Here is a 27,133-nt window from a genome sequence, read left to right as displayed (position 1 = left end):
GACCTCAAAATCACAGAGATCCACCTGCCTCTGCTTCCTAAGTGCTGGGATTAAAGGTGTGGGCCACTACCTGCACTGTGGAAGTTTTAAAGTGGATTGCTGCAGCCATAAAGAGGAACATAGTTGGGGCTCTATCATAGGAGATTTCTGGGGGCTGAGACTTCAGGTGTGGCTCCCCGGTGCTCTTGAGTTGATGGACATCGTGAGGCCAAGGAAGAGAGCTGGAAATGTAGGACTGTTGTCTGTCACCTTCTATTCCTGGCCTCTGCCAGGGTCTCACTAGACAGCAGCAGCCACGAAGAGGACAGACACACAGATGTGTAGCTTATGGATGGGAGAGAAATGGTATCTGAAGGAGAAGCCATTCTTGTTTGGGTGCGGACTTGCTCTATTAATCTCTTAATTTCCTCTTCGGTCTTATTCTGTTACTCTGGAATGGTCCCTAAGTTGCAGGAAGCCCATTCCCCCTCTGCTTACAGCTCCTCCCAGGAGTGACTGTTAGGGTCCTGTGAAGCACAGTGATTGAGTGTTGACCAGGCCTGGAGGGTTTCATAGAGTAGAGCTGGGGCCAAGAGGCAGAAGTCAGAATGGGCCAAGGTCAGCCCGTGGCAAGGAGTATCTAGCCATCAGTGCTATGGAGAGGGCAGGCGTCTCCTGGGACACTGCTTCCCACACGGTAAGCCACAAGCAAGCAGAGGGAGGGAGAGGCCATCAGCGGAGGACAGTGACCTGCTTACCGTCTGTTATCCCCTGCTGCAGGTAGCCGGGAGACTGCCTTCACCTATGCAGTGAGTGCTGCCGGGGTGGTGAATGCCATCAGCCGCGCTTGCCGAGAGGGTGAGCTGTCCACCTGTGGCTGCAGCCGGACGGCGAGGCCCAAGGACCTGCCACGAGACTGGCTGTGGGGTGGCTGTGGGGACAATGTGGAGTACGGCTACCGCTTTGCCAAAGAGTTTGTAGACGCCCGAGAGCGTGAGAAGAACTTTGCCAAGGGATCAGAGGAGCAGGGCCGAGCCCTCATGAACCTGCAGAACAACGAGGCCGGACGCCGGGTAAGCCATCTGTCCTCCTGACCACTGCCAAGGAGCTAAGGGTGTGGATGTGTACCCTTGTCACTGAGCTGCTCCCTTTCCTTGTGCACCACTTCTGGGATTGTCTTTCTTCCTAGGAGTGTGGAGGAGTAGCTTTGTTTCTTGGTTGGGGGTGGTTTGTTTTGGGATAGGATCTCATTTTAAGTTCTGGCTGGCCTGGAATGCACAGTGTAGACCAGGCTGGCCTCAAACTCAAGAGATCCACCTGCCTCTGCCTCCTGAGTGCTGGGTTTTGTTTTGTTTTTGTTTGTTTGTTTGTTTGTTTGGTTGGTTGGTTGGTTGGTTGGTTGGATGGGTTTTCATGACAGGGTTTCTCTGTATATAGCTGTGGCTGTCTTGGAACTTGCTCTGTAGGTCAGGCTGGTCTCAGACTCGGAGATCTGCCTGCCTCTACCTCCTGAGTGCTGGGATAAAGATATAGGCCACCACTGGTTGGCTTGTATTTGTTTTTTAAAACAAGGTCTAGTTGCCCAGGCTGATCTCAAACTCCTGAGCTCAAGACATCCTTCTGCCTCAGTTTCTCAGGAGCTGGGACTACCTACAGGTGCCTATTATAGCACCTGGCTCCTGACTGTCATTTTTCTAACTTTATCTCTTCAGAGGGACTTCAATTCCTTCAAGACTGAGGTGCAGTGTTTTATAGACAGAAGTTTCTGTCCTGCCCAGTCTCGCAGCCATCCAGTCCCAAATAAACACACAGAGGCTTATATTAAATTGCTTGTCCTATTGCTCAGGCTTATTACTAACTAGTTCTTATGACTTAAATTCACCCATAATTCTTGTCTATGTTTAGCCACGAGGCTTGATACCTTTTCTCAGGAAGGCATTCTCATCTTGTTAACTTTGCATCTGACTGGTGACTGACTCTCTGCCTTTCCTCCTCCCAGAATCCTTCTAGTCTGATTGTCCCTTCTATACTTCCTGCCTGGCTACTGGCCAATCAGTGTTTTATTAAACCAATATGAATCACAAATCTTTACAGTGTACAGAGCATTATCCCACAGCAGTGTTTTGTCTTGGCCAACCCTCCTCATTATGATTAGATGTTTCAGTCATTAAACCTAGCCTTGGATTTGTTGTTGTTACAGCATCAGATGAGCCTGGGGCTGACTCTGAGGAGTTGCTATGAGCAGATACAGAGCCACAGCCCAAACACATTCAGGGGTAATGAATGGTGGATGCACTCTGGACTGGGAGGTTTTAGGCTGAAGTGAGGATGAGGAAACAACTGTCTTCAAAGCTTCAGGTTTAGTAGGAGATAAAACATGGGTAACTCGCCACAGCAATGCATACCTGGTTGTTGCCCGTTGTCCCCCATCCTCCCCTGTTGCCCCTACAACCTCTGGGGGCAGCACCATGGCAGCTCTGCTGCCTTACTCCTTGCAGATTCCTCAAATGGCACGTCTGAGAACAGCTGCCCCATGGTGGCCCATCGCCTGTCTCTTTAGCTCTTGAATGGCCTCTTTCAAGATCAGACATCTATAATCCCAGGTACAAAGGAGGCTGAGGCAGGATGATCGCTTGAGCCTAGTTCAGCCAAGCTGGGTGAGACCTCAAAAACAAAACAAAATAGGCCTGAACTCAATGGCCACCCAAGTCTTAAGATCTTTCCCGCTCCCTAGAGGCTTCTGCACGGGAGCCCGAGTGAAGCTTTTCTCGCTTTCTCAGGGTATTTCTCACCCTGCTTCTCCCTGGTGAGGGTCAGCTTTGCTGGCTGTGGTCCTTTACACCCTTCACTGGGCTTCGCATGGTCCAGCACACGATACAAGAGCAGTTTCTGTGTAGCCTCCTAATGGTTAAGAAGAAGGGAGGGGGCTCTGTGTCAGTCCTGCTCTGAGCTCATACCCAGCACTGTCGGAGTGCCAGGAACTAGGCGGCATTCTGATCTGTACTGAAGCTAGAGGGGAAACATCGCCTCCCTTCCCTTCACAGCTTGACCCTACTCTTGCTGTCTCCTTGTTTTATTGCCCTTAATCATTTGTTTGTCCTGGCCCCTTCTCTGCTGCCTTCCTCTGTCTGGCTCCCAGACTTTAGCTCCTTCCCCCAGACCGCATGCACACCTCTTCCTCAGCCCTTTGTCTCTCTGCCACAGGCTGCTCCAGGGTGGGAATGCTTGTCCTTCTGTTTTCTCTAATCCCTGTCCACGGAGCGCCAACCATCAATCAGCACCTGGGACGACGGTATTAGGTCTGGCTCTCACCTCCTCATCTGCACAAAGACTTCTCCATGGAGCATTGTGCAGTGGCAGGGTTGAAAAGAGCCCAGACTAGTACTTTAAGACCAGAGTAAGCGAGAGCAGCAACAGATTGCCTGCTGTCTGCCATCTTGTCCAACAGCAGAAGCCCCATGTGCTGTGGCAGAATCCTCTCTGGGCCCATAAGCAACCCTGGCAGCTTCCTGTGGATACAGGGGCAAGCCCAGCGAGCTGGTACTGCTCAAGCACACAAGGAGGTCTTTGCAGATAAAAAGGCCTGCTGGGCAACAGTGGCAGATGCCTTTAATCCCAGCACTCAGATGGCAGAGAGAGGTGGATCTCTGTGAGTTCAAGGCCAATGTGGTATACAGAGCAAGTTCTAGGACAACCGGGGCTACATAGTGAAACCCTACCTTAAAAAAAGAAAAAGGACTTCAGGGAGGGAGGGTGGAAGCCTGTGTCTCGCTGGTGACGTACCTATCATGTACCAAGTACGGTACTATGAGATGGGTGTGGCCTGGGACCTTATTATTTGCCTGTGTCTCACTGGTGACATACCTATCATGTACCAAGTACGGTACTATGAGATGGGCGTGGCCTGGGACCTTGATATTTGGAGGGGCACAAAAAATAAACAACAGCAAAATATGAAAACAAAAGCAACACCTACTTGCAACAGGGTCTCACTGTGTGCAGCCCTAGCAAGCCTGGAACTAGCTCTGTAGCCCAGGCTGGCCTCGAACCCACAGCAGTCATCCTGCCTCTGCCTTTGGGGTGCTAGGATTGCAGGCACTAGTCAGCAAGCCCAAATCTTAAAAATAAAAAATGGGGAGGTAGTGTTAAGAATGACACAGGGGCTCTCTGTGTAGCCCAGGCTAGCCACAAACTCATGGCAGTCCTCCTCCTTCCCCCCCCCCCCCACAGAGTGCTGGGATTATAGGTGTGACTAACACACTACTAACTGGGACCAAAACATTTTTAAAGCATTCTGTCACCTTCTGTGACTCTGGGGATCAAACTGAGGGTGTTACACAAGCTAGGCAAGCATTCTACCCTGAACTCCATCCCCAGCCCCGCATTGTGTTAGTTTTTTAGTGAGCAGGAAGGGCCCCAAGCTAACACTCTCTTCTCTTTCTTCACAAAAGAGCAGCTGTTACAATGTCTGCCGTGTCTTCCTCTAGAGCAAGGATTGGCCGGATTTCTACCTAGTGAAGGGAGACAGCATTCTTTCTCAGGCTTGTACGGGGCGGGGTGGAGGTGGGGGTCCTATCTGTATCTGTGAGCTGTTTCCTCCCTCCTCTGCCCCTCCCCCGGGATTTATTCCCTTTAGAGAGATATTTATCCTGCTCCCTGGTGGCTCAGCAGCTACTGTGTACACAGTTGCAGACTCTTAATGCTTCCTTTTACACGTCATCAAATGCTGCTCCCTCCATAAGCAAAGGACCATTTCTAGAGAGAGGCAGGCTAGGACTCAGGAGTGTGATTTGGGCCAGAAAGTAACTGCAGAGTCTGTGAAATTCCTGATGGGAGTAGGGGGTGGGAGGTGTCCTTGGTAGCTGTCAGGCCAAGTGCTCCTGCCTTTCACCTGGGGGAAGGCCTCCCTCCTCTTCTGTGCTAAGCCAACCTAGGCTACCAGAAGTGATTATGCTAGCTCCCCTCTGCATGGGCCTGATAGGTTCCCAAGTCTCTCTGGAGAGATTCAGTTTCTCCGCTGAAAAGTCGTGGGAGTAATTCCCTATTAGGAAAACAACCTCCTAACTACTCCAAGAGCTGCTGCTAATGGCTACTGCTTCTGGCCCCTGTGGTGGTCTCTGCTCGGCACTGAATAAAGACACAGTCCGGGAACTCTTGAAAAGAAATCTAAGGGAAACCCTGGAGAAATGAGCCCTGATTCTGTGGCCAGGAAAATGTCCTGAGGCAGAGAAGCATTCTTACCCTGCTTTCTGTGCCGTGGGCCGACTGCCACGGCTGCTGCATCAGTGGTCTCTGCTGAAAAGTTCTTAGTGCCCAGCTCTCTGCTCGACTCTGCTTTATAATCTTGAGTTTGAAGTAGCTCAAACTTAAGCCCACTCCACAGAGTCAAGGTTCAGTGACTTCCGAAGTCGATTTGTTCTGGAACAAATGCTCTTACTGGTAGGCTCACCACCCTGCTCCCATGTCTAGGTTTAACCTTACCCCATATTCCCAGTTGCTCCCAGCCGAGAGTGAAGGATGGGTAGGGGACCTGTCTGCAGATCCCAGGAAGTGCATGCTAACCTAATGCCAGCCCTAGAAGAGGAGTCATTCCGTTTGAGAGGAATTTAGTAGGATCTGGGAGGACTTTGGGCTGAACCAGGCCAGGACAGCATAGAACACAACTGAATCCTTTCTTTTCTGACTTGTGCTCCATATTGTGCAAAGGCTAGACATATTTTGTTGGGTTGTATGTATTTGAAAATTGGATCAACATAGAAAGTTTGAGCCAGGAGCAATGGCTCACATCTGTAGTTCCAGCTGCTCGGGAGACTGGCAAGATCACTCGAGCCTCAAAGTTTTGGAACAGCCTGCACAACAGAACAAGATTCCACTTAAAGAAAATGAAGGGTGGGGTGGGAGGTGGGCGGGAAGTAGCTCAGTCGGTGGACTGATGGTTCAGGGGGTGGAAGCAATTGCTACCCAAGTCTAATAAACCCATTAGGGTCTCCAGAACCCCTGTAAAAGCTCCATGCAGGAATGCACACCTGTAACCCCTGCACTCTCCCGGCAGTGTGTGGGTGAGCTAGCCTGGAGTATGTGGGGGAGCTGCAGAAGTGAGAGGGGCCAGCAAGGCGCTCAAGTAGGTAAAGGCATCTGAGTGTCCACGTAAAGGTAGAAGGAGGGAGCTAAGTCTTGAGAGATGCCCTCTGACCTCCGCATGCACAGAATAATCTTATGAGAGAACGAGACAAGAGAGATCCTGCCTCAAAACAAGGTAAACGTCAAGAACTACTACCCAAAAGTCCTCTGAGGCTGAGGGACGTGTGTTCTCTCTCTCTCTCTCTTTCTCTCTCTCTCTCCCTCCCCCCCCCCACATTTTAAAAAGAGTGTTTTGAAGATGGGTATTTGGAAGTACTGTAGGATTTGGTTTGCTCCTTCTTTCTTGTAAGCTCCAAGGATCAACCCCAGGTTGTCAGGCTTAGCAGCGAGGCCTTTTTTGCTGCGGGGTTCACTGGCCCACCTCTCCTCCCTACCTACTTAACCCACTCCGTGAAGGATTCTCCCTCTGACTCGTCTTTCTCCTCCCCCAGGCTGTGTATAAGATGGCTGACGTCGCCTGCAAATGCCACGGCGTCTCAGGGTCCTGCAGCCTCAAGACCTGCTGGCTCCAGCTGGCCGAGTTCCGCAAGGTGGGGGACCGGTTGAAGGAGAAGTACGACAGTGCCGCGGCCATGCGTGTCACCCGCCAGGGCAAGCTGGAGCTGGCTAACAGCCGCTTCAACCAGCCCACCCCGGAGGACCTGGTCTACGTGGACCCCAGCCCTGACTACTGCCTGCGCAATGAGACCACAGGCTCACTGGGCACCCAGGGCCGCCTCTGCAACAAGACCTCAGAGGGCATGGATGGCTGTGAGCTCATGTGCTGTGGCCGCGGCTATGACCGCTTCAAGAGCGTCCAGGTGGAGCGTTGCCACTGCAGGTTCCACTGGTGTTGCTTTGTCAGGTGCAAAAAATGCACTGAGATCGTGGACCAGTATGTCTGTAAATGATGGCACCCATGCCTCCAGCCCACTCCTCTCTGCCTCCCAAAAGTCTATATTATATAAATCTATCTAAATATATTTTATATTTGTACAAATGACTGGATGGTTGATAAATAAGCAAGAGAAGAAAAGGGAGAGGAAGAACTTAAGAAATGCTGGCCCTCTGTGAGGACTGGGCTTTGCTGGTATTCTGTAGCCGGTGGGAGAGAAATGGGCTTTTCCCTGCTTCCTGGCCAGGACTCTCAGGACATGGGCTTGAGAGTGTCTCTGCGCCATGGCCTCCAGGAAAGAATTAGAAGAAGGAGATGGGCTGGCTTCAGGTCTGCAGTCCTTTGGGGAAGATGAGGATCTATGACCCTGGCCAGGAGACCTGGAGGCCCTGTGGGAGGTGGAGACCTGACAACCCCAGTGGTGGCCCAGGTCTTCCCCAGAATGGAGATAGCTTTAGTAAGGGTCCCAGCACTTGCTTCTTTGCTCATTTGAGTACATAATTGCAGGAAAGGGAGGCTCCTTCCTCAGTACTGGGGAGAGGTCTCAAGTCCCTCTGACTGGTGACCTGTAAGGGACCTGTGCCTTCCTGGACTCTGGATCTGTGTTCTGATGTGAATGTCACCAGCTCCTGCTGAAAGCTCCTTATCCAAGAGAAGGATGGTCACTTAACCTGCTCCACCAAGGAAGACATGAGCCAGCCTGGGCTCTGACTGGGGATGAAATGCTTCTTGCACAGAGCGGGAAACCCGCTGTTGCCATTGCTTCCCCTGTCGGGAGGCCTCACGAATGCTGACAGGTCACATCTACTGCCTTGTGTCTTCAGTCATCTCTGCCCAGATGTACAGTGTCCCTCTGGCATTAAATATCTTTTACCGAGGTTTTTCTCCCTCTCCTTATTTGGGTACACATTTATCTCTCCTCATTCTCATTTGGTAGGAAACCCATGGCATCCTGAAATGATGGAGTTTGTGATCCCTGAGTAAAGACCATAGATTCAATCCAATTATAATAAAGATTTATTTATTAGCTACTAGGAGGACGAACAACCTCTGAGCTGAATTTGAGATTGCCATGAGAAGGGAGGCAAGGGAAGGATTTTTAAAGGGGCAAACCACAAGAAGACCTTCAACATCTATGCAGGCAAGCAAAAACTGGTCTATTCTGCCAAGTTAAGTGACCCCAGACAATCTTTGGGTATCTACCTAAGCAAGTTACAGAAGCCAAAAAGGCATTTAGTCATAGCTTAACAAGTCGAGAGTCAGGGCTGTACAGTTTTGGATGGGGATCACTGAGTCAAGGTTACTGGGAACTTGTCTTCCAGGGGCTGGACTCAGACAGATGGTTGCTGAGTTCCAAGATGGATAGCCCCCATCTTGGGTGTTCCTTTATGTAACTCTCAGGGTCTGTAGTACTGAAGAAGCCTGGAGGACAGCATGCACTTTGGTCTAATAGGCACCAGAGATGGCTGTTTGTCATTTTTGGCAGTGCTGGGAAAATGACCCCTTTGGCAGAGGGGAACATGTTTCCTGTAGATCTAACATCCCAGCCTTTGGTTAAGGATAAGAGGCAACATCGTCTCCTCTGTAACTCCCTCTCAGCTGAAATCGGGCATTGTTGTCAGGACTCAGGAAGGCTGGAATGCCAGTCAACGACCAGGAAGGCACCAGGTACATCTGTTTTGCTGTGCAGGTTCTGTGGACCACCTGGGGCTAGCGAGGGGAAGTCTGGAATGCTGGTCTGAAGCTGGGGCTCCCGTTGGTAGGCAATTCGTTGGTAGGCAATTTTGTCAGAAGCATCTGGTTCTCATTACTTGCTTTCAGCAAGTCCAGGGCTTGCTAGTTTCAAAGAGCCACCTGAGGCTACTGTCTTTGGAGCAGTTTGTGGTCCTTACTTGATTGGAAATCTGTTGGGATAAATATAGCCTAGAAGCAGAAGGGAAAGTTAAGGAGCTTCGGGGAAAACCTTAACTCCATTGATTAATGTAAAAACTCTGAACCTTTGAAGTCTTTATACAATAATAGTATAGCAAGAGGGATAGAAAGCTGAAACATTTTAATTGCTTTATATATACCTTGAATCATTCTCCTAGATCTTTGTAACTTGCACTTACATACCTTAAATCACCTTCTCGGACCCTCACAACTTACTTAAGCTTTATATACCTTAAATTACTTTCTTAGACCCTCATAACTTATTTAAGCTTCTGTATCCTTAGACCTTTACAGTGTGCATCTTAAATCTTTCCCTAGACCTTTATAAATTCCATTTTTCCTATTTTTTTTTTTACCAGGATACACAGATGGTTAATTCCTGAGAGCAGTCACTGCTACAGTGAGCCATCAGTGTCAGAGATCTAAGGAAGATAAACTTGAGCAGGAAGTATACTCCAAATGGCTTCTGTGTCAATTAAAATGGCAGAGACTTACCTAGAAGGCTGCCCTCGGCTCCTTCACGGTGTCTTTGGGGGCAGAGGGCATCAGTCTTCGGCAGTCACAGAGGACAGCAGTCAGTGTTTCATTTCCACACTGGGTAGCTCCTTCAGCTGCCAGGCCCAGAAGATCTGAGGTTTTGTGGATGAGGACCTTGGGAGACTGGCCTGCCTTGGAAAGCAAAGAGACAGTTTGGATAGGGTCCTGATGGCAGGTGAGACATGGAACTGTTCTTTACCAGCAGTTAACATTACCACAACTAAGGTGGAGTCATTTGTGCCCCGTTCTCTTATTTGGAAGAGACCTTAGGGTTGTTTCTAGGAGCTCACAGCTAGTAGTTTTCTCTATCATGGGAATTTTTTTTTCAAGACAGGATTTTTCTGTGTAGTCCTGGCTGTCCTGAAACTTGCTTTGTAGACCAGGCTGGCCTTGAACTCAGAGATCTGCCTGCTTCTGCCTCCTGAGTGCTGGGATTAAAGGTGTGCCCCTCCACATCTGACCACATGTGTTTTTTAAACTTTCTTTTTATTTATTCAATGTGTCTTTTACATTATGCATCTTGATCTCGATCACTTCCTGGTCCCTTCGCATCTACCCTCTGCTGCTGCAAATCTCCTCCCCAGATAAAACAACATTTTAGAGAAAAAAAAAGAAAAGGAAAACAATTAAAAATCTTGTCATGGGTGCTGCAGTGTGACCCAGTGAGTCTCTCGGCAAATCCTTGTCCTTACATCTTTACCTGCAAGTGTTCATCGCAAGGCATCATTGGTGTGGTGTGAGCCCGCTGGTTTCTGCTACACTATCGATGCTGGACCCCCATTGAGGTTCTTCTCGGATATCCTGTCGTTACCCTGTGTTGTGGGGATCCTGCAGCTGTGGGTGTGCGGGTCAGGCCCCTTCACATGCTCCAGCAGCTCATAGATGAGGTGAATGCTAGGGCAGACCAATTTATAACCCTGGATCTGGGTCTGGGTCTGAGTCTGGGTCTGGGCAGCTATAGTGTTGGCCAGCCTGCCAGCTCTTCCCTGTGCTCACCACTAGGGGGAGCTCTCCAGCACTGCCCCAGCTAATTCACCCTTGTAGCAACCAGTGAGGGACGGGGCCAGTTCTGCTTTCATGCCCTCAGGATTGCCCCCCACACACACACACACACTTATGCCATCAGGGCCAGCTCTACTGTGTTGCCCAGGTGAGGTCCAGGGCACACTCTCCTGAGTGCTATAGTGGTGGGGGGCAGTGTAAGCCCTCCTGCTCTTATGACCCCAGGGCTAGCTTCTGCACCTGCCTCAGGCATTGATGAGGTGGGGGCGCATCTCTCCTCAGCTCATGTTGTTACTTGTCAGATGAGTAATGGGGACAACTCCTCCTTGCTCACAACTTATCTCCAACTACCCGACCAGCTCTGCTGTGCTGCCCAGGTGAGGAGCTGGGCCTGCTTTCCGGAGTGCTGCAACTGGCCAGTGGGAGGGTCGTCTCACCTGTCTGTTGCAGGTGATAGGGAACGGAGGTGGGAAGGAGGGGGCTCTTCCCCACCCACACTGCCACGTGACCGATGAGTGCTGGGGACAGTTCTCCCTTGCTGACCACGGCAGGGCTGGTTCACCCACACCTCTATCAACAGGGTTGGCTCTGTTGTGTTGCCCAGAAGAGGTGCAGGGCCTGTTCTCCCAAGTGTTACAGCTCGTGGAGGGCGTGGACAGCTCTCCCATGCTCACTGCTTCAGCGCTGGCTCACCCCTGCCTCTGTCAACAGGGTTAACTCTACTGTGCTGCCCAGGCAAAGAGCAGGGTCTTTTCTTACGCTCTCGTGACCAACTCTCCCATCTGCCTCAGGCACTGGTGATGGTTGGGGAAGCATATGTTGTTTTTAATCTCATTTTTTTAGGACAAAACTCATACAGAAATCCATTCTAATCTAAAATATCTTGGAGATCTGTTGTTTCCTTAGTCTAAAAAGGAGGTAACAAGAGTTGGTTTAGAGTTATATAAAAGCACGCAGTAGCAAATTAAGATTACCTGTGTATAGGTTTTTTTGTTACAGTTTTAAACTAAATTTTACAAGCCCCCCCTCCCCCTTACCCCATCGCCATGAAATGGTTTTAACAGATTCCAATAAAAAGTTTTGAATATCTATAGCCTTGAATGAGGGAACATTTTCTTTTGGAAACAAGAACCAAAAAAGGGAAAACGAGTCAAAGAGCTAGGCATTTTTAATTATATTTAGCCATCCTTATTTTTATATAAATCCTTTTTGATTACAAGATTTAAATAACATGAGACATAACAGTAACAAAGAAGCTTTCCATTTGTTGTGAGATTTTTTCCCTAAGGGTATGAAGCAAAGTCTGAGCTTTTTCCCAGTGTGTAGAACAGCTTTCTCCTTGCTGCATGGGGGTCTCCCTCCCTATTCTTAGCTTTTGCCTGTATTTCGCAGTCTCTCCAGAGCAGGAGGCCTCCTGCAATGATGGCCTATTTGCATGGACCAGCTTGGGAGGAGTGACTGGATGTCCGATTGAAGGCTCCATTACTTTGCCTATCTCCTTTATTTGGAAGGAATATTAACTTTAAGTGAGTCCAAGTCTGATCATTTTAAGCAGGCATATCTAGAGTTATTACTGAGAGATTTCAGACAGAGGGTTTCATTTTACTTTATAACCAGTTTGTGTGTCTGCAGGTAGAGGCAGACAATCTGAAACACTTAGTAAGTATTTTTTCTTATAAATTTATTCAGCTTCAGAATAATTTAAGTGTCTGTAACCTGGAGGTCATTAGAAAACTATAAAAATGATATATTTATAGGAACTCAGATAATGTTGGCATCAGGTTGTTTTTGTTTTCTTTACCGATTTTTACTTTATAGGCTTCTAATGATATCTAATAAGCTTACAATCTTAAAGTACAGGAAGTTGGTATTTTGGCTATTTTATATTATATATTTATATTTTTGCGGTTTTGTTTTTTCTCACTGTTCTAGAGTCAGATGGCCTCCTAACCTACATAGATATTTTGGAGGAAATATTTGAACAATCATGTTTGGACCGGAGGAGGGAGGCCATACCCCAACTCCAGAGCCAGCTTTTTAATAACGTTATCTGTAGCATGAATTCTAATTGTTCTCAATAATAAAAACCCAGCGTCAGATATTAAGGGGTGAAAGCTGAAAGATCAGAGAAGCAGTGCAGCCAGCCACTAGAGAGACTTTACCAATGCTCAGACCTAAGGGGCAATCCGGTCCTCAGACTGCCTCCTCAGACTGCTTCAGACTGCAATTGTTTTCACCAAACCTCAGACTGCTCTGAGCTCCTGTCTCCTCCTGCCTTATATTCCTCTCTCCACCCAGCCATATCACTCCTGTCTCCACCTCCCTGGGATTAAAGATATGGAAACCTAAGTACTGGGATCACCTTTGTGTGAGCTTTGTTTCCCTTTCAGACAGATTCATTCTCATGCAGCCCAGGGTGGCCTTGAACTAACAGAGGTCCTTCTGCCTGTGTCTCCCAAATTTTGGGATTAAAGGTGTGTGCCACCACTCACTGGCCTCTAGTGGCTTAGCTCTACACTCTGATCTTCAGGCAAGTTTTATTTGTTAAAACAAAGAAAATAGGGCCGGGCGATGGTGGCGCACGCCTTTAATCCCAGCACTTGGGAGGCAGAGGCAGGCGGATCTCTGTGAGTTCGAGACCAGCCTGGTCTACAAGAGCTAGTTCCAGGACAGGCTCCAAAACCACAGAGAAACCCTGTCTCGAAAAAAAAAAAAAACCAACCAAACAAAAAAAAACCACAAATGCAACAGACAGCAGGGAACAATGGGAAGGGACAGTACAACAGACAGCAGGGAACAATGGGAAGGGACAGTACAACAGACAACAGGGACAATGGGAAGGGACAGTACGACACACAGAATCAGGACGGTAAAATCTGCCCCAGAACCTGGGTCCACAGTCTTACCTTTTGCCTCTTCAAATGCCCAGACTCCAAACAGAACAGAGCATCTCAGCAATCAGTCTCAGCCTCAGAAGCATATTGGCTGCCAGTTCTTACTTTCAGTTTGCATGTTTGGGGTGGCTTGTAGTCTGGGCTCCCCGGGGCCTATGAAGTCCACTTTAGACTTGCTCCCTCTGGGGCCTATTCTGGTCCCCAGTCTTCGGTCTCCCAGAGATCTTGCTGGGGCCTCCAAATGTTATAGAGTTTGTGATCCCTGGGAAAAGATCGTAGATTCAGTCCAATTATAATTGAAAATTTTTTAAAAGATTTATTCTATATGAGTGCTCTGTCTTCCTGTAGGTCTGCACAACAGAAAGATGCATCAGATCCCATTACAGGTGGTTCTGAACCACCATGTGGTTGCTGGGAATTGAACTCAGGTCCTATGGAAGAGCAACCAGTGCTCTTAGCCACTAAGCACCTTTCCCTGCTAAGCCATCTCACTGGTCCTCCTTCTCCTTCCTCCTCCTCCTTCAATGCTGGGCATGGGACCCAGTGCCTCACCTGTGCCAAACAGGAGCTCTACCACTGAGCCACACCCCCAGCCACCTCCAGCCCCAGTAGCCTCTCAACTTAATGCTGAGGTGTGCACTGGTTTTGGTCTAGCACAAACAGCAGAGTGCTGTCTGTAACCTCCTCTGTATTTCTGCCTGCAGTAGTGAATCACAGTATTTGGAGCAGGAGAGCTACTAAGACCAGCCTGTACTACAGAACCTGTCTCAAATAAAATAACATGGAAATTTGAGAGTGGAAAAAAAAATCTTGCAAATGTATTAATTTTCCTGTGGACTCTATTTGAAAGAACTTTTATTATCGTAAACGATTTAAAGGTGATTTTTTTCTTTGGCAGTGTATGAATTCTTTTCCTGTTGTGGCCACCTTAAAGGAGGATTTGTTTTGGCTCATGGTTTGGAACAGCTTGAGGCTGTGGCAGCTGCCGTATGAGGCGGCTTGCTCACATCGCTATGGACCAGGAATCAGAGAGAACAGGGGCAGGCTAAACTATAAAATTCAAGTCCCACCCCACAGGATTCCACCCCTCCCAGTTTCTACAGCTTCCCTACACACCAGCAGCAGCTGAGACCAAGTGAGTTCCAACAAATGAACTGTGGAGACACTCTGTATCCAAGCTATGATAGTTCTCCATATTTTTCTCTAGCTGTTTTCAGTCAGTCTACTGAGAAGAAATACAAGATTGCTAAGCATTCTCTGCAAATCGTAACTCCCAGGGAGCTAGACCGAGCACATGGAAACTTGCTGACACTCTGGCTAGTCCTCTCTGCTCTTGCTACTTTGAGACAGGATTTTTCTGTAACTCAGGCTGGTCTTGAACTTGCTACCACCCAGCCTTATAATAGGTGTGTGGCACACACACTTGGTTTTCTTTTGTCCATTTTTTCCTTCTGGTGCCAGAGTCTGACCTAGGACCTCATACATGCTAGTCCCAACTAAAATAACATGTCCCCTTCCTTCTGTTCTTTAAGGAGAACAAATGTCCAAGTTTCCTCTTGGGCTGTGGGCAGAAAGGACGTGGCTGTGAAGAAGGAATAGCTATACCCGCTCACAGAATTCAGTGTGACCTTTCCCAGGTGTTTATTGAACTCGCTAAGGAAGGTTTGAATAGATCTAACTAGGTAACAGGGAACCTGGGCCCTTGGAATGGCTCAATGTTGGGATCCCAATACTCACATGGGACTAGCATGCAATTCTACTTTTGTCCACCGAGTGTCGCTGTGCCACTAGCTCTAGTTATATCTTTGTAGCTCACAAGGGCAGGGAACCCTAACTGCTCTTCGGACTGGAGAGGGAGGGGGAGAGGAGTGAGGGGAGGGGGTAGGGAGGGGCGGGAGGAGAAGGGAGGGAAATGGGAGGCTGGGAGGAGGCAGGAATTTTTTTTTTTTTTCAAAAAAAAAAAAAGTTGAGCAGTTTCAAGTACCTAGACTAAGTGACAGTTGAATGGTCAGCCCTAAGTAAGACATTTATGCCTTCCTCTCTAAAGTTTAGGGGTGAAAAGAATGTAAAAGCCGAAAGACAGGGAGAAGGGCTGTAAAATACCATCTTCTGGGCATGACACGGCCATCGCCATCATAAATTCTCAGCATCTCCCTGCACCAGGCCTGTATAAGAATGGCCTGTCAGCAGTCAATCACGGATACAGAAGAGGCTCGCGGGGCCTTCATAGGAGATGGAGAGTCAGTATCTTCTGTTGTAGACCTACCGAGAAGCTGGTCAGTCTCCAATGGATAGTTCCAACCCCATGGTCACACAGATGGCCTTGGTTAGACTCAGAGGGTCACACAACAAAACACAAGATGTGAGTGTGAAAATGGGTCGTCCTGGGGGTGGGGAAGGTAGAGGGGGAGGGGGAGAAGAGAGGACATGGATAAAATTAGTAAGAATGCATTTTATGCCACTTGGCGGTGCACGCCTTTCATCCTGGCATTTCAGAAGCAGCGGCAGGTGGATCTCTTGATTGTTCAGTCAGCCTGGTCTACAGAGTGAGTTCCAGGACAGCTAGGGCTACACAGAGAAACCCTGTCTCAAAAAGACCCAAAATTGCATTGTATACATGTATGGAATTATCAAATAAATTTAAAAGATTCTTTTTTTTTTTTTTGACATGGTCTCACTGTGGATAGTCCTGGATGGCCTGTAACTTGTTATGTGGATCATGGGGGTTGAACTCAGGTTGTCAAACTTGTCAGCAAGTGAACCATCTCCCTAACCCGTTTTTTGTTTTTAAGCAAAGATCACAGTGGATCACCTGCCAGTGAAGTTGGTGTGTGCTAGGAGCGTGCTTAGCCATGGGTGGTGGTCTTGTTCTCTGTCCCTAAGTCCCTTTCTCCAGGCGTCTGTATGGTTTGTAGGCTCGAAGGTTGTCTTTCAGCCAGCAGGCAGATTGCAGCCATGCTTACCAAGTGCTCACTCCGTGCCCACTGTTTGCACGTCTTGCATAATGCTCTCTGTACTTCTGCAAGGGCGCATCTCACCATCACCTACACACTTCCCACAGGCTGACTGGGACCCAGATTAAGCAACAACTTTTGCCTTACGAAAAAGTCCTCAGGATGGACTCCAGTCTCTGTTCTTCAGGGAGTTTCTGCATAATGAAAGCATGCAGCTACCTGAAGCCTGAAATCCCTGTTCTCCCCTCAGTCTCTGGCTGGGTTCTGTCATCTTGCCTTCTTGCCAATGCGATTTTAAAAGAAAAGAGTGAGGGAGAACGTTTGCTTGATAGGAGTACCCGGCCAAGGGGACTGAGACCCCAAGTCTGAAGTTACCAGACAGGTGGAACTGAGCCAGATAAACAAAAACCTGAAGTTAGTAGATTGAGATCATTCTGAAGCTAAGAGAAGGAGGCTGAGTGTGGAGAGCCGATGTCTAGGGCTAGAGGTAGCTCACTAAACACTCAATAAATTCAGCAGGTTCTAGAAGTCCCTTATAGGAGATAGTTTATACCAGAGCTGTGGGCACACTCCGTGAGCCCACTTCTCCCAAGTTCACAGGAAGGGAACTGTCTTGCCATCAATTCCTTGAATATTAGGAGTGTGAGGCGTCTTCTAATTTGCAAGTCGGGGCTGGAGAGCTGGCTCCGTGGCTGCTCTTCTAGGGGATCTGGGTCCAATTCCCTACCCTGGATAGTGGCGCATGATCAGTCGCCTGTAGCACTAGTCCCAGAGGATCCAACACCCACCTCTGGTCTTACCTGGCACTGCACACACATAGTACACAGACATACATGCAGGTAAAACATCCATGCACATAAAAGATCATTTTAAAACTTAAAAATAAATAAAACTCTTAAGTGTTGGTGGGTTTGTGGCTCAGAAGTGGGGCACTTGCTTAACATGCATCAAGCTCTGTCCTTAGCACCAAAGATAAGTAAAATCAAATAGCAATGCTTTGGCATGTTTGCTTTGGAGCAGGCAGGATCATGATGTGAGATCCTAGCTCTCTTTCATAATCTGCTCTTTGGCCTCTTAGTCTTTGTGCCAAGACTTCACTCTACACTATAAGTCATCCTAAGTCACCTTTTTCTCTTAGACAGGACTTCCCTTTGTGGCACTCACCCTCTCTACCAGCTTAGAAAGAAACAGTGGGGACAGGGTGGAGAGCTGGCTCAGTGGTTAAGGATGCATTCTATTTTCACAGAGAACCCAAGTTTGGTTCCCAACACCCATATCAGGTGGCTCCAACTCCCTGGGCACCTGCATCAAAGGCATCTCTCCACTCCCCACACTCACATGGCAACTCACAACCATCTGTAACTCCAATCCAAGGGGATCTGATGCTCTTCTGGCTTCCACGGACACCAGGCATGCACATAGTACACAAACATGCATGTGTGTAGGAATACTTGGTGCACATACATACAAGCAAGTAAAAAACAATGCACATAAAAACTTGGAGTAACTGCACACTACAACAGGTCTTTTTTTTTTTTTTAAGCAGACTGGATGTGAGATTTATTACTGAACATGATTTGGTAGGGTACAGGAGAGCACCGTGAAAGCCCTCAGGAGTGTAGGGCTCGCCACTTGTCCAGGGGACCATGATTAGAAATATATTTGACCCCACAGCCACCAGGAATGAGTCGCTTCTCAGCAACCATGTCTTCAAATTCATCGGCATTAAACTTAGTAAAGCCCCATTTCTTTGAGATGTGGATCTTCTGGCGGCCAGGGAATTTGAACTTGGCTCTACGAAGAGCCTCAATCACATGTTCCTTATTCTGCAGCTTAGTGCGGATGGACATGATGACCTGGCCAATGTGAACCCTGGCCACTGTGCCCTGGGGTTTCCCAAAGGCACCACGCATGCCTGTCTGGAGCCTGTCAGCCCCAGCACAGGACAACATCTTGTTGATTCGGATGACATGAAAGGGGTGAAGCCTCACTCGAATATGAAAGCCATCCTTGCCGCAACTCTTTACCGTGTATTTGTTGGTACAAATACGGGCAGCCTCCAGAGCTTTGGAAGAGAGTTGTTCATATTCATCTGACACCATGTGGCCACAAAGCGGGAATTCATCAACTTTTGCCTTCTTCCATCCCAAGTCAAAGATGCGGATTTTAGCATCAGGGACACCTCGGCAGAAGTGAGACTTTGGGTACGGCTTGTTCTTACAATACCGGTAACACCGGGCGCGACCCATGATGACAATAGGACCGTCGGTAGCGCGCCGGAGGAAAAGAGACTACAACAGGTCTTGATAACAGATGTTTTGGGGTGTCTCTAAGAGTAACAGCCTTATTCTGAACCTGGTACGCTTCGCTTGAGGGGCTAGAGTCCCGGAAAACTTAACCACAAAAGTCATCCTGAATCCGTGCTTTTTAGGTTCTCATCTCACGAGTTTGAAGGATGACACTCCTGGACCACAGAATGAATTGTCGAGGCAAGTTTACTACAGTGCATAGGTGGCAGCCGCAGAGAGAGCAAACAGAATCCTGGGTGAGAGGAGGGGTCCTTCGAAGTGGGGACCATTGAGTTTTTGCTCTTGGGCTTTGTCAAGGACCCATGGCAGAAACCAAAGTGAGCCGGTCAGTGCAGCTGGCCAACGCAGGTGTCCAACCCTCGCAGGTGGATTTTTCTGTCCTGCCAGTCAGCTCACACAGAGACTTATTATTAACCATAAACGCTCAGCTGATAGCTTAAGCTTGGTACGAACTAACTTTTACATCTTAAATTAACCTATGTTTTATTCGTGTTCTAGCCTCTACCACATGGCAGTACTTTTTTCAACAAAGCACGTTCAACTTGCTTCTCTCCACGTCTGCCTGATGACTCCCGAGACTCCTCCCACTTCTTCCCAGCATTCTCTTAGTCTGGTTCTCTTGCCTAGCTTTATTCTGCCTTGCTATAGGCCAGTCAGTTTCCTTATTAAACCAATTACAGTGACATATATTCACACAATGTAAAGGGATATTCCACGTCCCCTCTCAGTTTCAGTCACCTATGACTTCCAGGCAAGCAGAGGAGATAAGGGAGCAGGAACCAGAACTTTCTCTCCTGGTGTTCCTGGCCTAAAGCCAGGATGTTCTGAGAGCCTCCGCCTGGAGTCCCTGCCCTACCTGATTTATCTCTATCTCCTGTTTTCATAAACCTGAGATGGGATCTAAAGTTCTTCTCCCACGTCTGCACACTCAAGGTTAGAGCTAGAAGAGGGAACCACAACCTGTCCTGCGTTAGCTACCTAAGTCCATGAAAATAGCCCATCCCTAAAGAGTCTGGAACAGTGTTTAATCCATTATGCTCAAATGGGCTCATGTCAGGGGAAGATTTAAGGGGGACCTGGGTGGGGTGGGCAAACCTGACTCCTAGACTTAGCCTTAGGAAATAATATAAGCATAATAAAAAATTCAAGAGACCAGTAAAAATGAAGCAGGTTTGTGTGTTCAAGTCAGGGTCTCCCTGTGTAGCCTTGGCTAGCCTGCAACTTGTGAGGTAGACCAGGCTGGCCTCTATCTCATAGAGATACACCACCTCTGTCTTCTGAGTGCTGGGATTAAAGGTGTGCACCACCACACACCTGGCTGGAGGAGTTTTTAATACGCCATTTCACAGAAGGATGCAGTGCAGAGAAAAGGTCAAAAATGCTGGCGTGCTGATTGACACAAGACATTGTTTTTCAAAGCCTGCCCCCCCCCCCCGAGAATTTCTGCTATCTCCCACAGGCAGACACTTGTCTTCTTTAATCCCTCAGCTCGTGAGTTTAAGACACACAGGCGTTTTGGTTTGGTTTGTTTTAGTTTGGTTTGGTTTATACAAGGTTTCTCTGTATAACAGCTCCAGTTATCCTGGAACTAGCTCTGTAGACCAGGCTGGCCTCGAACTCACAGGGATGTGCCTGCCTCTGCCCCACCCCCCATGCTGGGATTAAAGGTGTGCGCCACCACTGCCCGGCTCACAAAGGTTTATATTATGATTAATGATCAGAAAATGCCCCATTTCTGATCATGGGCTCAATCATGTAGCAGACTACGTATAACTTTCCAGCCCTTGGAGTTCTGAGATAAGCAGGCATCGGCTGCCAGCTAGGGAAGAGAGGGGCCTAGTGCCTCCTGCATATCTGCTGTTCTCATAAACTCGAAGCCCATCTCATACTGAGAATGGACCCTCTCAGTCTATTTCTTACAGCATGCATCTTTGATCTGGCTTGTCTAGCTCTGGAAAAATACACAGCCCAGTGAAAGTGCAAAAAAACCCAACCCCCTCCCCCAAAAAAACCCAACCAACCAACCAAACCCAAAAAAAAAAAAAGGAAGAAAGGAAAAAAAAAGCATACAACATACAGGGCTGGATCCATCTAAAGGGCCACAGCTCAAGAGGAGCCTCACAGTTCCAGCTCCCAGCCGGAGTGAGCAGGACAAAGCCGGTTATTCTGCCGGCAAAAGTCAAGGGACTGTAAGAGTCAGCGGATCAGGGAGTTTGTTATGAGATTGTCTCCTAGTGACATCAGAAGTTACACCCATGAAGTCTCACCAACATGGCTGTCCAAAAGTGAGCTGAACAAGGAGGACACCAACAAACATGCCAAACTGTGGCGGGGGTGGGAGGGTGGGGCTGGGTGGGGAAGGTGCCACGCGAAGAACTACAGGCAACCAAGTAAAGTTGGGAGCATCAGGGAAGAGCACACCAGCTGGTTGTCCAGTGCCAAGTGGTCAGCCTTGAGACATATGTGTAACATCATATGGACTCAACAGGTTACGTTTAGGAATGTGTGTGTGTGTGTGTGTGTGTGTGTGTACAAACACACTTATGCATGGAATTGCGATTGACGAAGAGAGGCCGTGAATTTGAAAGAGTAGGGGGTGTATATTGGAAAGTTTGGAGGAAGGAAAGAAGAAACATAACTAAATAATAATCTTAAAAATAAATGAACAAAAAACACAAGGAAAAAACAAACAAAAACAGAAGCCACACCCAAAGATCATGCTAATTTGTACAAATCACTTGACTTTCTGATGGGTCTCAAGGTGCGGCTGTATAATCTCAAATCAGGACAGAACTGCAGCCCTAGTTCTCACGGCTGACTGCTGGGAGCCTTGACGAACCCAGAGGGCTCACAGGCCGCTCCTTTTCTAGGTGCTCCTAGAGTTGGTGCCAGCTCGGCCTGCCCTCTGCATCCTGGAAGGCTTAGGTGCTAGAGAGAAGAGAAAGCACTTTAAAAACCATATTTGAGCCCATCTGGCTGAAAGTGTCAGTTCTGCTACGGACTGTTATGAGTTGACCCAATAATCACAAGTAAGTCCCTTTTCTCTTCCTCTCTCTTTTCTTTATCGCTTTATCTGGCAAAGTAGTGAAAAACACCTTTTTTTTTTTTCTTGCCAGGTTTTTTTCCCCCTTTTTAAACCAAAGACCCAGAGGTGGGAATAAAGGACGGCTGTCAACAGAGTAGTTATCTGTTACCAAGACAGGTCGCTGAGAGTCACCGACTTCATTCCCTGGAGGAACCTAAAAAATTAGAAGTCTTTCATTGTCTAGGATAATCCAGCAGAGCGCAGAGCCAGGAGGAAAATTAGATGTGTTTTAGAGACTCTTTTCAGCTCCAGGACTGTGAGAGTTCTGCATCCCCTTAGGGAATTAACTGACCCCTGCAACAGCCCACAGTTTGGTGCAGAAACTTGGCTACCCATAAGCTGGCTAATGTCAGAGAGTTTCAGAACCATCCTGGCAGGAATGAAGATATTGTGCCTTCTCTTTGTCTAGCAGACTGTTAAAGCAATGGATCCCAAGACATCAGAATATCCCCCAGGAATCTCACATTGGGAACAAGAAGAGGCAGGGAGCCTGGTGCAGCTTCTCCACTGGAAAGAAACACAGTTCTAACCATTTGTCTGACCACGTCACAGGAGAGTCTCTGGTCACAGCAGGCCCCACATTGGCCAAGGTCCACCTTACAGGAGAGTCTCTGGTCGTGGCAGGCCCCACCTTGGCCCAGATTCCTTGCCCTGAGTCTTTCTATTCAAACTTGAAACCAGCACCAGGGTTCTCAAGACTGTTGGGGGGGGGGGGGGGGATCAGTGAACCTCTTTGTCTCCCATTGCAATGTGGTGCTGTTGAATAAATCACCTCTTTCAGCTTTTTATTATTACCTTGAGTCTTGAATTGGCCTGCAAAGGACAGTTGACTGGGCCTGGCCTGCTGGGGCTGGAAGGGCCCCAACTCTGACCCTAATGCCAACAATGGCTTTGGTAGCAAAACATGGGCTTCCTGTGTCTAGGGAACACAGGTTCCCTTTTGCAGGTTCTTAATCTCCTTAATAAAAGAGCTTTAAAAGGATGCAGAAGGAAACTCGAGGACCATTTTATTAGAGTTTGCTTCCAGTGTTTCAGCTTTCCTGAGGGATAGTTTCCTGTCCTGGCAGGCCCTGTTGGACTAACTCATAAGGCAGGGACAGCAGTACACCTTTGTGATCTTACGTCTTAAGCCAGTTGGAATGTCATGGCTCCACTCAGAGTCCGAGATACTCTTTTGAATAGGAGGAAGGAGCATTCTCTTAGTGGTCCTTGAAAAGCCCTGATGCTATCAGCAATATGGGGACTGAGACACAGCTTGAGGAGTTCCCCTCCACTTTAAGGACCTAATTCAGGACAAAACTGACTTGTGGCTTTGATGCTGGAAGGAATTCCGGATGGACTAGTCAGAGCTTAGAATGTTACGGATGATATTTTGATATATTTATAAGCACATGTGCTGAAGAAGTGCTGAGAAGAACATAAGGCACAGCCCGCAGCATGGGTGTGGGCTTCTCCAGGAGCTACATTTCAGGCCTAGAAGGGACTGTGTGTCTGAGATCTGAGAAGCCCTTTTGGAATCTCATTGTTTAATGACTTTCTGGGGACCCCATCTGTCTTAGTCAGGGTGAAGAAACACCGATGACCACAACAGCATTTATAAAGGAAACATTTAATGGGAGTGGCTTACATTTTCAGAGGCTTAGTTCATTATCATCATGGAGCCACATGGCAGCATGCAAGCTGACATGGTGCTGGAGAAGGAGCTGAGGGTCCTACATCTTGACTCACAGAAAACAGGAAGTGAACTGAACTAGGTATAGCTTGAGCATAGAAGACCTCAAAGCCTGCTGCCACCATGACACACTTCCTTCCGCAAGGCCACACCCATCTCCTAACAGTACCACTCCCTCTGAGCTTCTGGGGTCCAATTACTTTCAGACTATCACATCTCCCTTCCTTGTCTCTGTTTCTTGTTTTGACAGTTGAGATTGATTATAAATTGACTCTGGAGCTATCTTGGATGGGATTACAATCTAATAAACTAAAACCAGAAGCCGTTAGAGTTATAAAGGAGTTTAAGACATGGCTCTTACTGTAAGATGCAATCCATAGAAAAGTTCAGGTTTACAGCTGGGAAGGGGGAGTTTTTTTTAAAGGAATTTTTGCTTTTCTTCCTCAAGATGCTCTAGGCAAGTAAGCTCTTTTTCCCTTCTCATGTCCCCTGGATATTCTCTCTCTCTCTCTCTCTCTCTCTCTCTCTCTCTCTCTCTCTCTCTCTCTCTCTCTCTCTCTCTCTCTTCCTCTCATTCTTCTATGTCCTTAGCTTTCCTATATTTTTTTCTGTTTCTTTTTTCTTTGTGTGTGTATGGGGACCGGAGCAGCAGAAGAGAAAAGAGAGATAGACGAACAGACCGACATAGCCTGAATGCTAACAATGGTGGCACATACCATTAGTCCCAACACTTGGAGGCAGAGGCAGGCAGATCTGTGAGTTCAAGGTCAGCCTGGTCTACAGAGGGAGTTCCAGGACAGGCTTCAAAGCTACAGAAAAACCCTCTCTTGAAAAACAGCCAGGGCTACACAGAGAAACCTTGTCTCAAAAAATAAATGAAAAAAGAATTTTTATGTAAATATATAATATGCAGGATATCTGATATTCGACCATTGTGAAAGGGCCCTCCAACCCCCCAAAAAGGTTGGGAACAGCTTCTCTAACCTGTACACCCTACGTGCCCAAGGACAGATGACTTTCTGGAATGTTGGGGGTGGTTGTTCATGTAAGATAACAAGTCACATGTTTTCTCTTCTGTAAAAAAGCTTGGCTGCCCCAATTACATAGGCTATGCTTGATCACATGTAGGCAGGAGGTACTGTATGGGGTGTCTGTCCCTCACTGGCAGTGGGCTCTCACCTGTAGTGTGGCCCCTTGGCCTGCCAAGGTCCCTCTCCTGCTGGTTTTTACAACACCTGAAACACTGGAGCCTATTGTCTATGGGAGAAAACAAGCCATTTGTTCTCACTCCCCTAAACAAGTTTGTTTGACCCATCTGCTAGGATGTGCTTAATCACGTGTGGGTGGGGGGTTCACAGGCAGGAAATGTGTCAGGATATATGCTTGCCCCTGATTGGATGTAGTCTAGAGGTACATCAGGATGTATGCTTGCTCCTGATTGGAACTGATGGGAAATTCTTAAACTGTTGTACACCCTGATTGGGGCCATTTTCTGTACCCTCCTCCATCAGAAACTCAGTGATGGACTTGGTTAGAACCCATTCACCTAGAGAGTATTTATTTAAAGCTTGCTTCCAATTTGGCTTTAAGTTGTGGTCTTATTCTTGACTGGTTGAATTTACAAGAACTGTCACAAGTTTTTGGCAAGACTGGGTTACAGAAGGAGAATCTGTCTCAAAGAAAATAATAACAATAATTAATGATAATTTTAAAAATTAGTCACTTGTAAGGCTGTCGGTTGAGAAAAATCAGATGGAAGAGGTATGATTTTAATCATCTAGTCTTTTAGAGAAAGGCAAAATATGTTGAAAAGAAACAGCCCCCCCATTGCCTCCATAGCCTGAGGGGACTCAACAGCAAGTTGTTCTTGGGCATCTAGATATGTCTGGTTCTTTGCACCCCTGAAATCTAATTTTCTTCCTAATGTTGACCTTGGTCTTTTCTAAGAGCCAGGGACTGAAAAACAGGAACTCTTTACCATTATCATTCCAGGACAAAGACCTTAGGGACTTCAAAAGGACAGAAAAACTAAAGGGGACAGGCCTACCCTGGGGGCCACTGAAGACTGAGCCAGATTTTGCCTCCCTTTAGGTCTGGCCACCCTCTTTCTCCCACTGGCCTCTACCCAGTCCCAGGCAGCCACATCAAGGCCCTAGGGTTGTGGCACAGACCTCTCTCATTACAGGGTGCCGAGGCATGAGGCCGATTGGTCACCATTGTACAGGGGCACAAGGAGTTCTTTAGGGCTGTCTCGAATAACAAAGATTATACATGGCTTTATTTATCTGAGCACATGCCTTCCGTTCCACACAATTGACTTACAAATTCTCTATCTGAGAACAATGGCTATTCAGAGGTTTGGGACATTTTGTCCAAGTGACTTCTGGCTAGGGACCCATAGTCCTCAGGAAAGGGGGGTGTGGAGCGGGGAGTTTGGTATCAAGTCCTACAAATAGGCCAGTACTTGGACGTGAAGGTCCTAGAGTTTGCCAAGAAATCTGTAGGCACACACAGGTGACTGGTTCCGACCTGCTCCAGAACGCTTTGCATGGGACTGTCACGTGTCCTACTACGCTGTCACACAACTTGTCCCCCAAGACATTGAGTAACTGTGTCCTCAAGTAAGGTCACGGTAATGCAATTGCAGATACCATCCAGGCCAAGAAATGTTAAGAAAAAATGACTCACTGGACAGAGTACGGGCCACCGTGGCTGCCTGTCTTTCAAAAATACCAGCTCAGCTCCCATAGAAACTAGAGCAATAAAGACCTCTTATCCTCCTGACCTGTAACGCTCCAGACAGAGGCCCTCGAAGCTCTTAGGAGGCTGGGCACAGTTGTGCCCTCCTAAAATTCCAGCAAGAGGCAGGAGGATCAGGAGTTCAAGACCAGCCCTGGTTACACAGTGAGTTCAACCCCCAACTTGGGCTACAGCAGAGAGCCTGTCTTGAAATACCAGCATTTTCGGACACGGGCAGGAGGTACAGCTCCCCACCTATAGCAGACTGAAGAGTTTGTTCCCCTAGACCTTTAGGGACCTCAACTCAGGCCAAACTGGAATTTCTAACTCTGACACAGAAAATAATTTCAGGACAAGCCATTTTATGAAGCAGCGTTGGGGTTTAGTAATGATACTTTAGTATAGGCTTAAGCACAGGTGTTAGGAGAGGTGCTCTGGAGAAAGTGGGTTACACCTAAGGCACGGCTCTGGGCTTCTTCATGGAGGGGCTGCAGCTTCTGATTTTCACACTGTCACTGGGGTCACAGTGGAAGAGCAGGGAAGGGGAGAAAAATGCATGCACACTTGCCCACACTGTGCCCTACATATTTGAACATGCATACACGCATGCACACATACCCTGTACATATATACATGCAGAAAATACCTTCAAAAAGATGAGCCACGTGGTGGCAGCGCACGCCTTTAATCCCAGCATTCGAAGCAGAGGTAGGTGGGTCTCTGAGTTCAAACCAGCCTAATCTACAGAGTGAGTTCCAGGATAACCAGGGCGACACAGACAAACCCTGTCTTGAAAAGCAAAACAAAACAAACAAAAAACATGTGAAGGAAGCCAGTTGACCAAAAAGCCTGGAAACCCTTCCCTACCAGGGTAACAAACAGCAGTTGTGAGAAAAACGCAGGCTGGAATAGAAGAGAGGCCAGTGCTATGTAAATCGTCATGAGACTTTGGCTTCATGCTTTCAGCACGTGCCTCTTCCAGGCTCACTAGGCCACTCCCATTCCCAGGAGTGGC

General features: G+C 47.8%; 2 protein-coding genes and 1 long non-coding RNA gene across 5 annotated transcripts in view; 1 reads left to right on the top strand and 2 right to left on the bottom strand.

Moving 5' to 3' along the window:
• Wnt5b (Wnt family member 5B) overlaps nt 1-7,866 on the top strand; it is a 107,551-nt gene extending 99,685 nt beyond the window's left edge. For both annotated transcript variants that reach the window (XM_050148598.1, XM_050148599.1), the window contains 2 exons: nt 760-1,052; nt 6,552-7,866. In XM_050148598.1, the coding sequence (XP_050004555.1) occupies nt 760-1,052; nt 6,552-7,010 (752 nt within the window). In that variant the 3' untranslated portion in view covers nt 7,011-7,866. The remainder of the gene's footprint in view (nt 1-759; nt 1,053-6,551) is intronic.
• A 140-nt stretch (nt 7,867-8,006) lies between these two features.
• On the bottom strand, nt 8,007-26,888 carry LOC126505566 (uncharacterized). Of its 2 annotated transcripts, none has more exons than XR_007592932.1 (5): nt 26,765-26,888; nt 15,626-15,743; nt 13,372-13,621; nt 9,422-9,595; nt 8,007-8,917 (listed from the first exon to the last, which is right to left on the bottom strand). It is a non-coding gene; the product is annotated as an uncharacterized lncRNA (long non-coding RNA). The 2 variants fall into 2 exon arrangements; XR_007592933.1 differs by having other exon boundaries at nt 8,007-8,898.
• On the bottom strand, nt 17,909-18,577 carry LOC126505564 (60S ribosomal protein L10-like). Its single transcript, XM_050148656.1, has one exon. It carries the CDS (start codon nt 18,560-18,562, stop codon nt 17,924-17,926), a length of 639 nt encoding a protein of 212 aa, XP_050004613.1. The 5' UTR covers nt 18,563-18,577; the 3' UTR covers nt 17,909-17,923.
• Nucleotides 26,889-27,133: the final 245 nt, after the last annotated feature.

This window comes from Alexandromys fortis, unplaced genomic scaffold (assembly GCF_014885135.2).
Source record: "Alexandromys fortis isolate MF-2015 unplaced genomic scaffold, M_Fortis_MF-2015_v1.1 scaffold_59, whole genome shotgun sequence".
Taxonomy (NCBI): Eukaryota; Metazoa; Chordata; class Mammalia; order Rodentia; family Cricetidae; genus Alexandromys; species Alexandromys fortis.
Note: the sequence above shows the minus strand (reverse complement) of the source record. Positions and strands in the feature narration are given on the sequence as shown.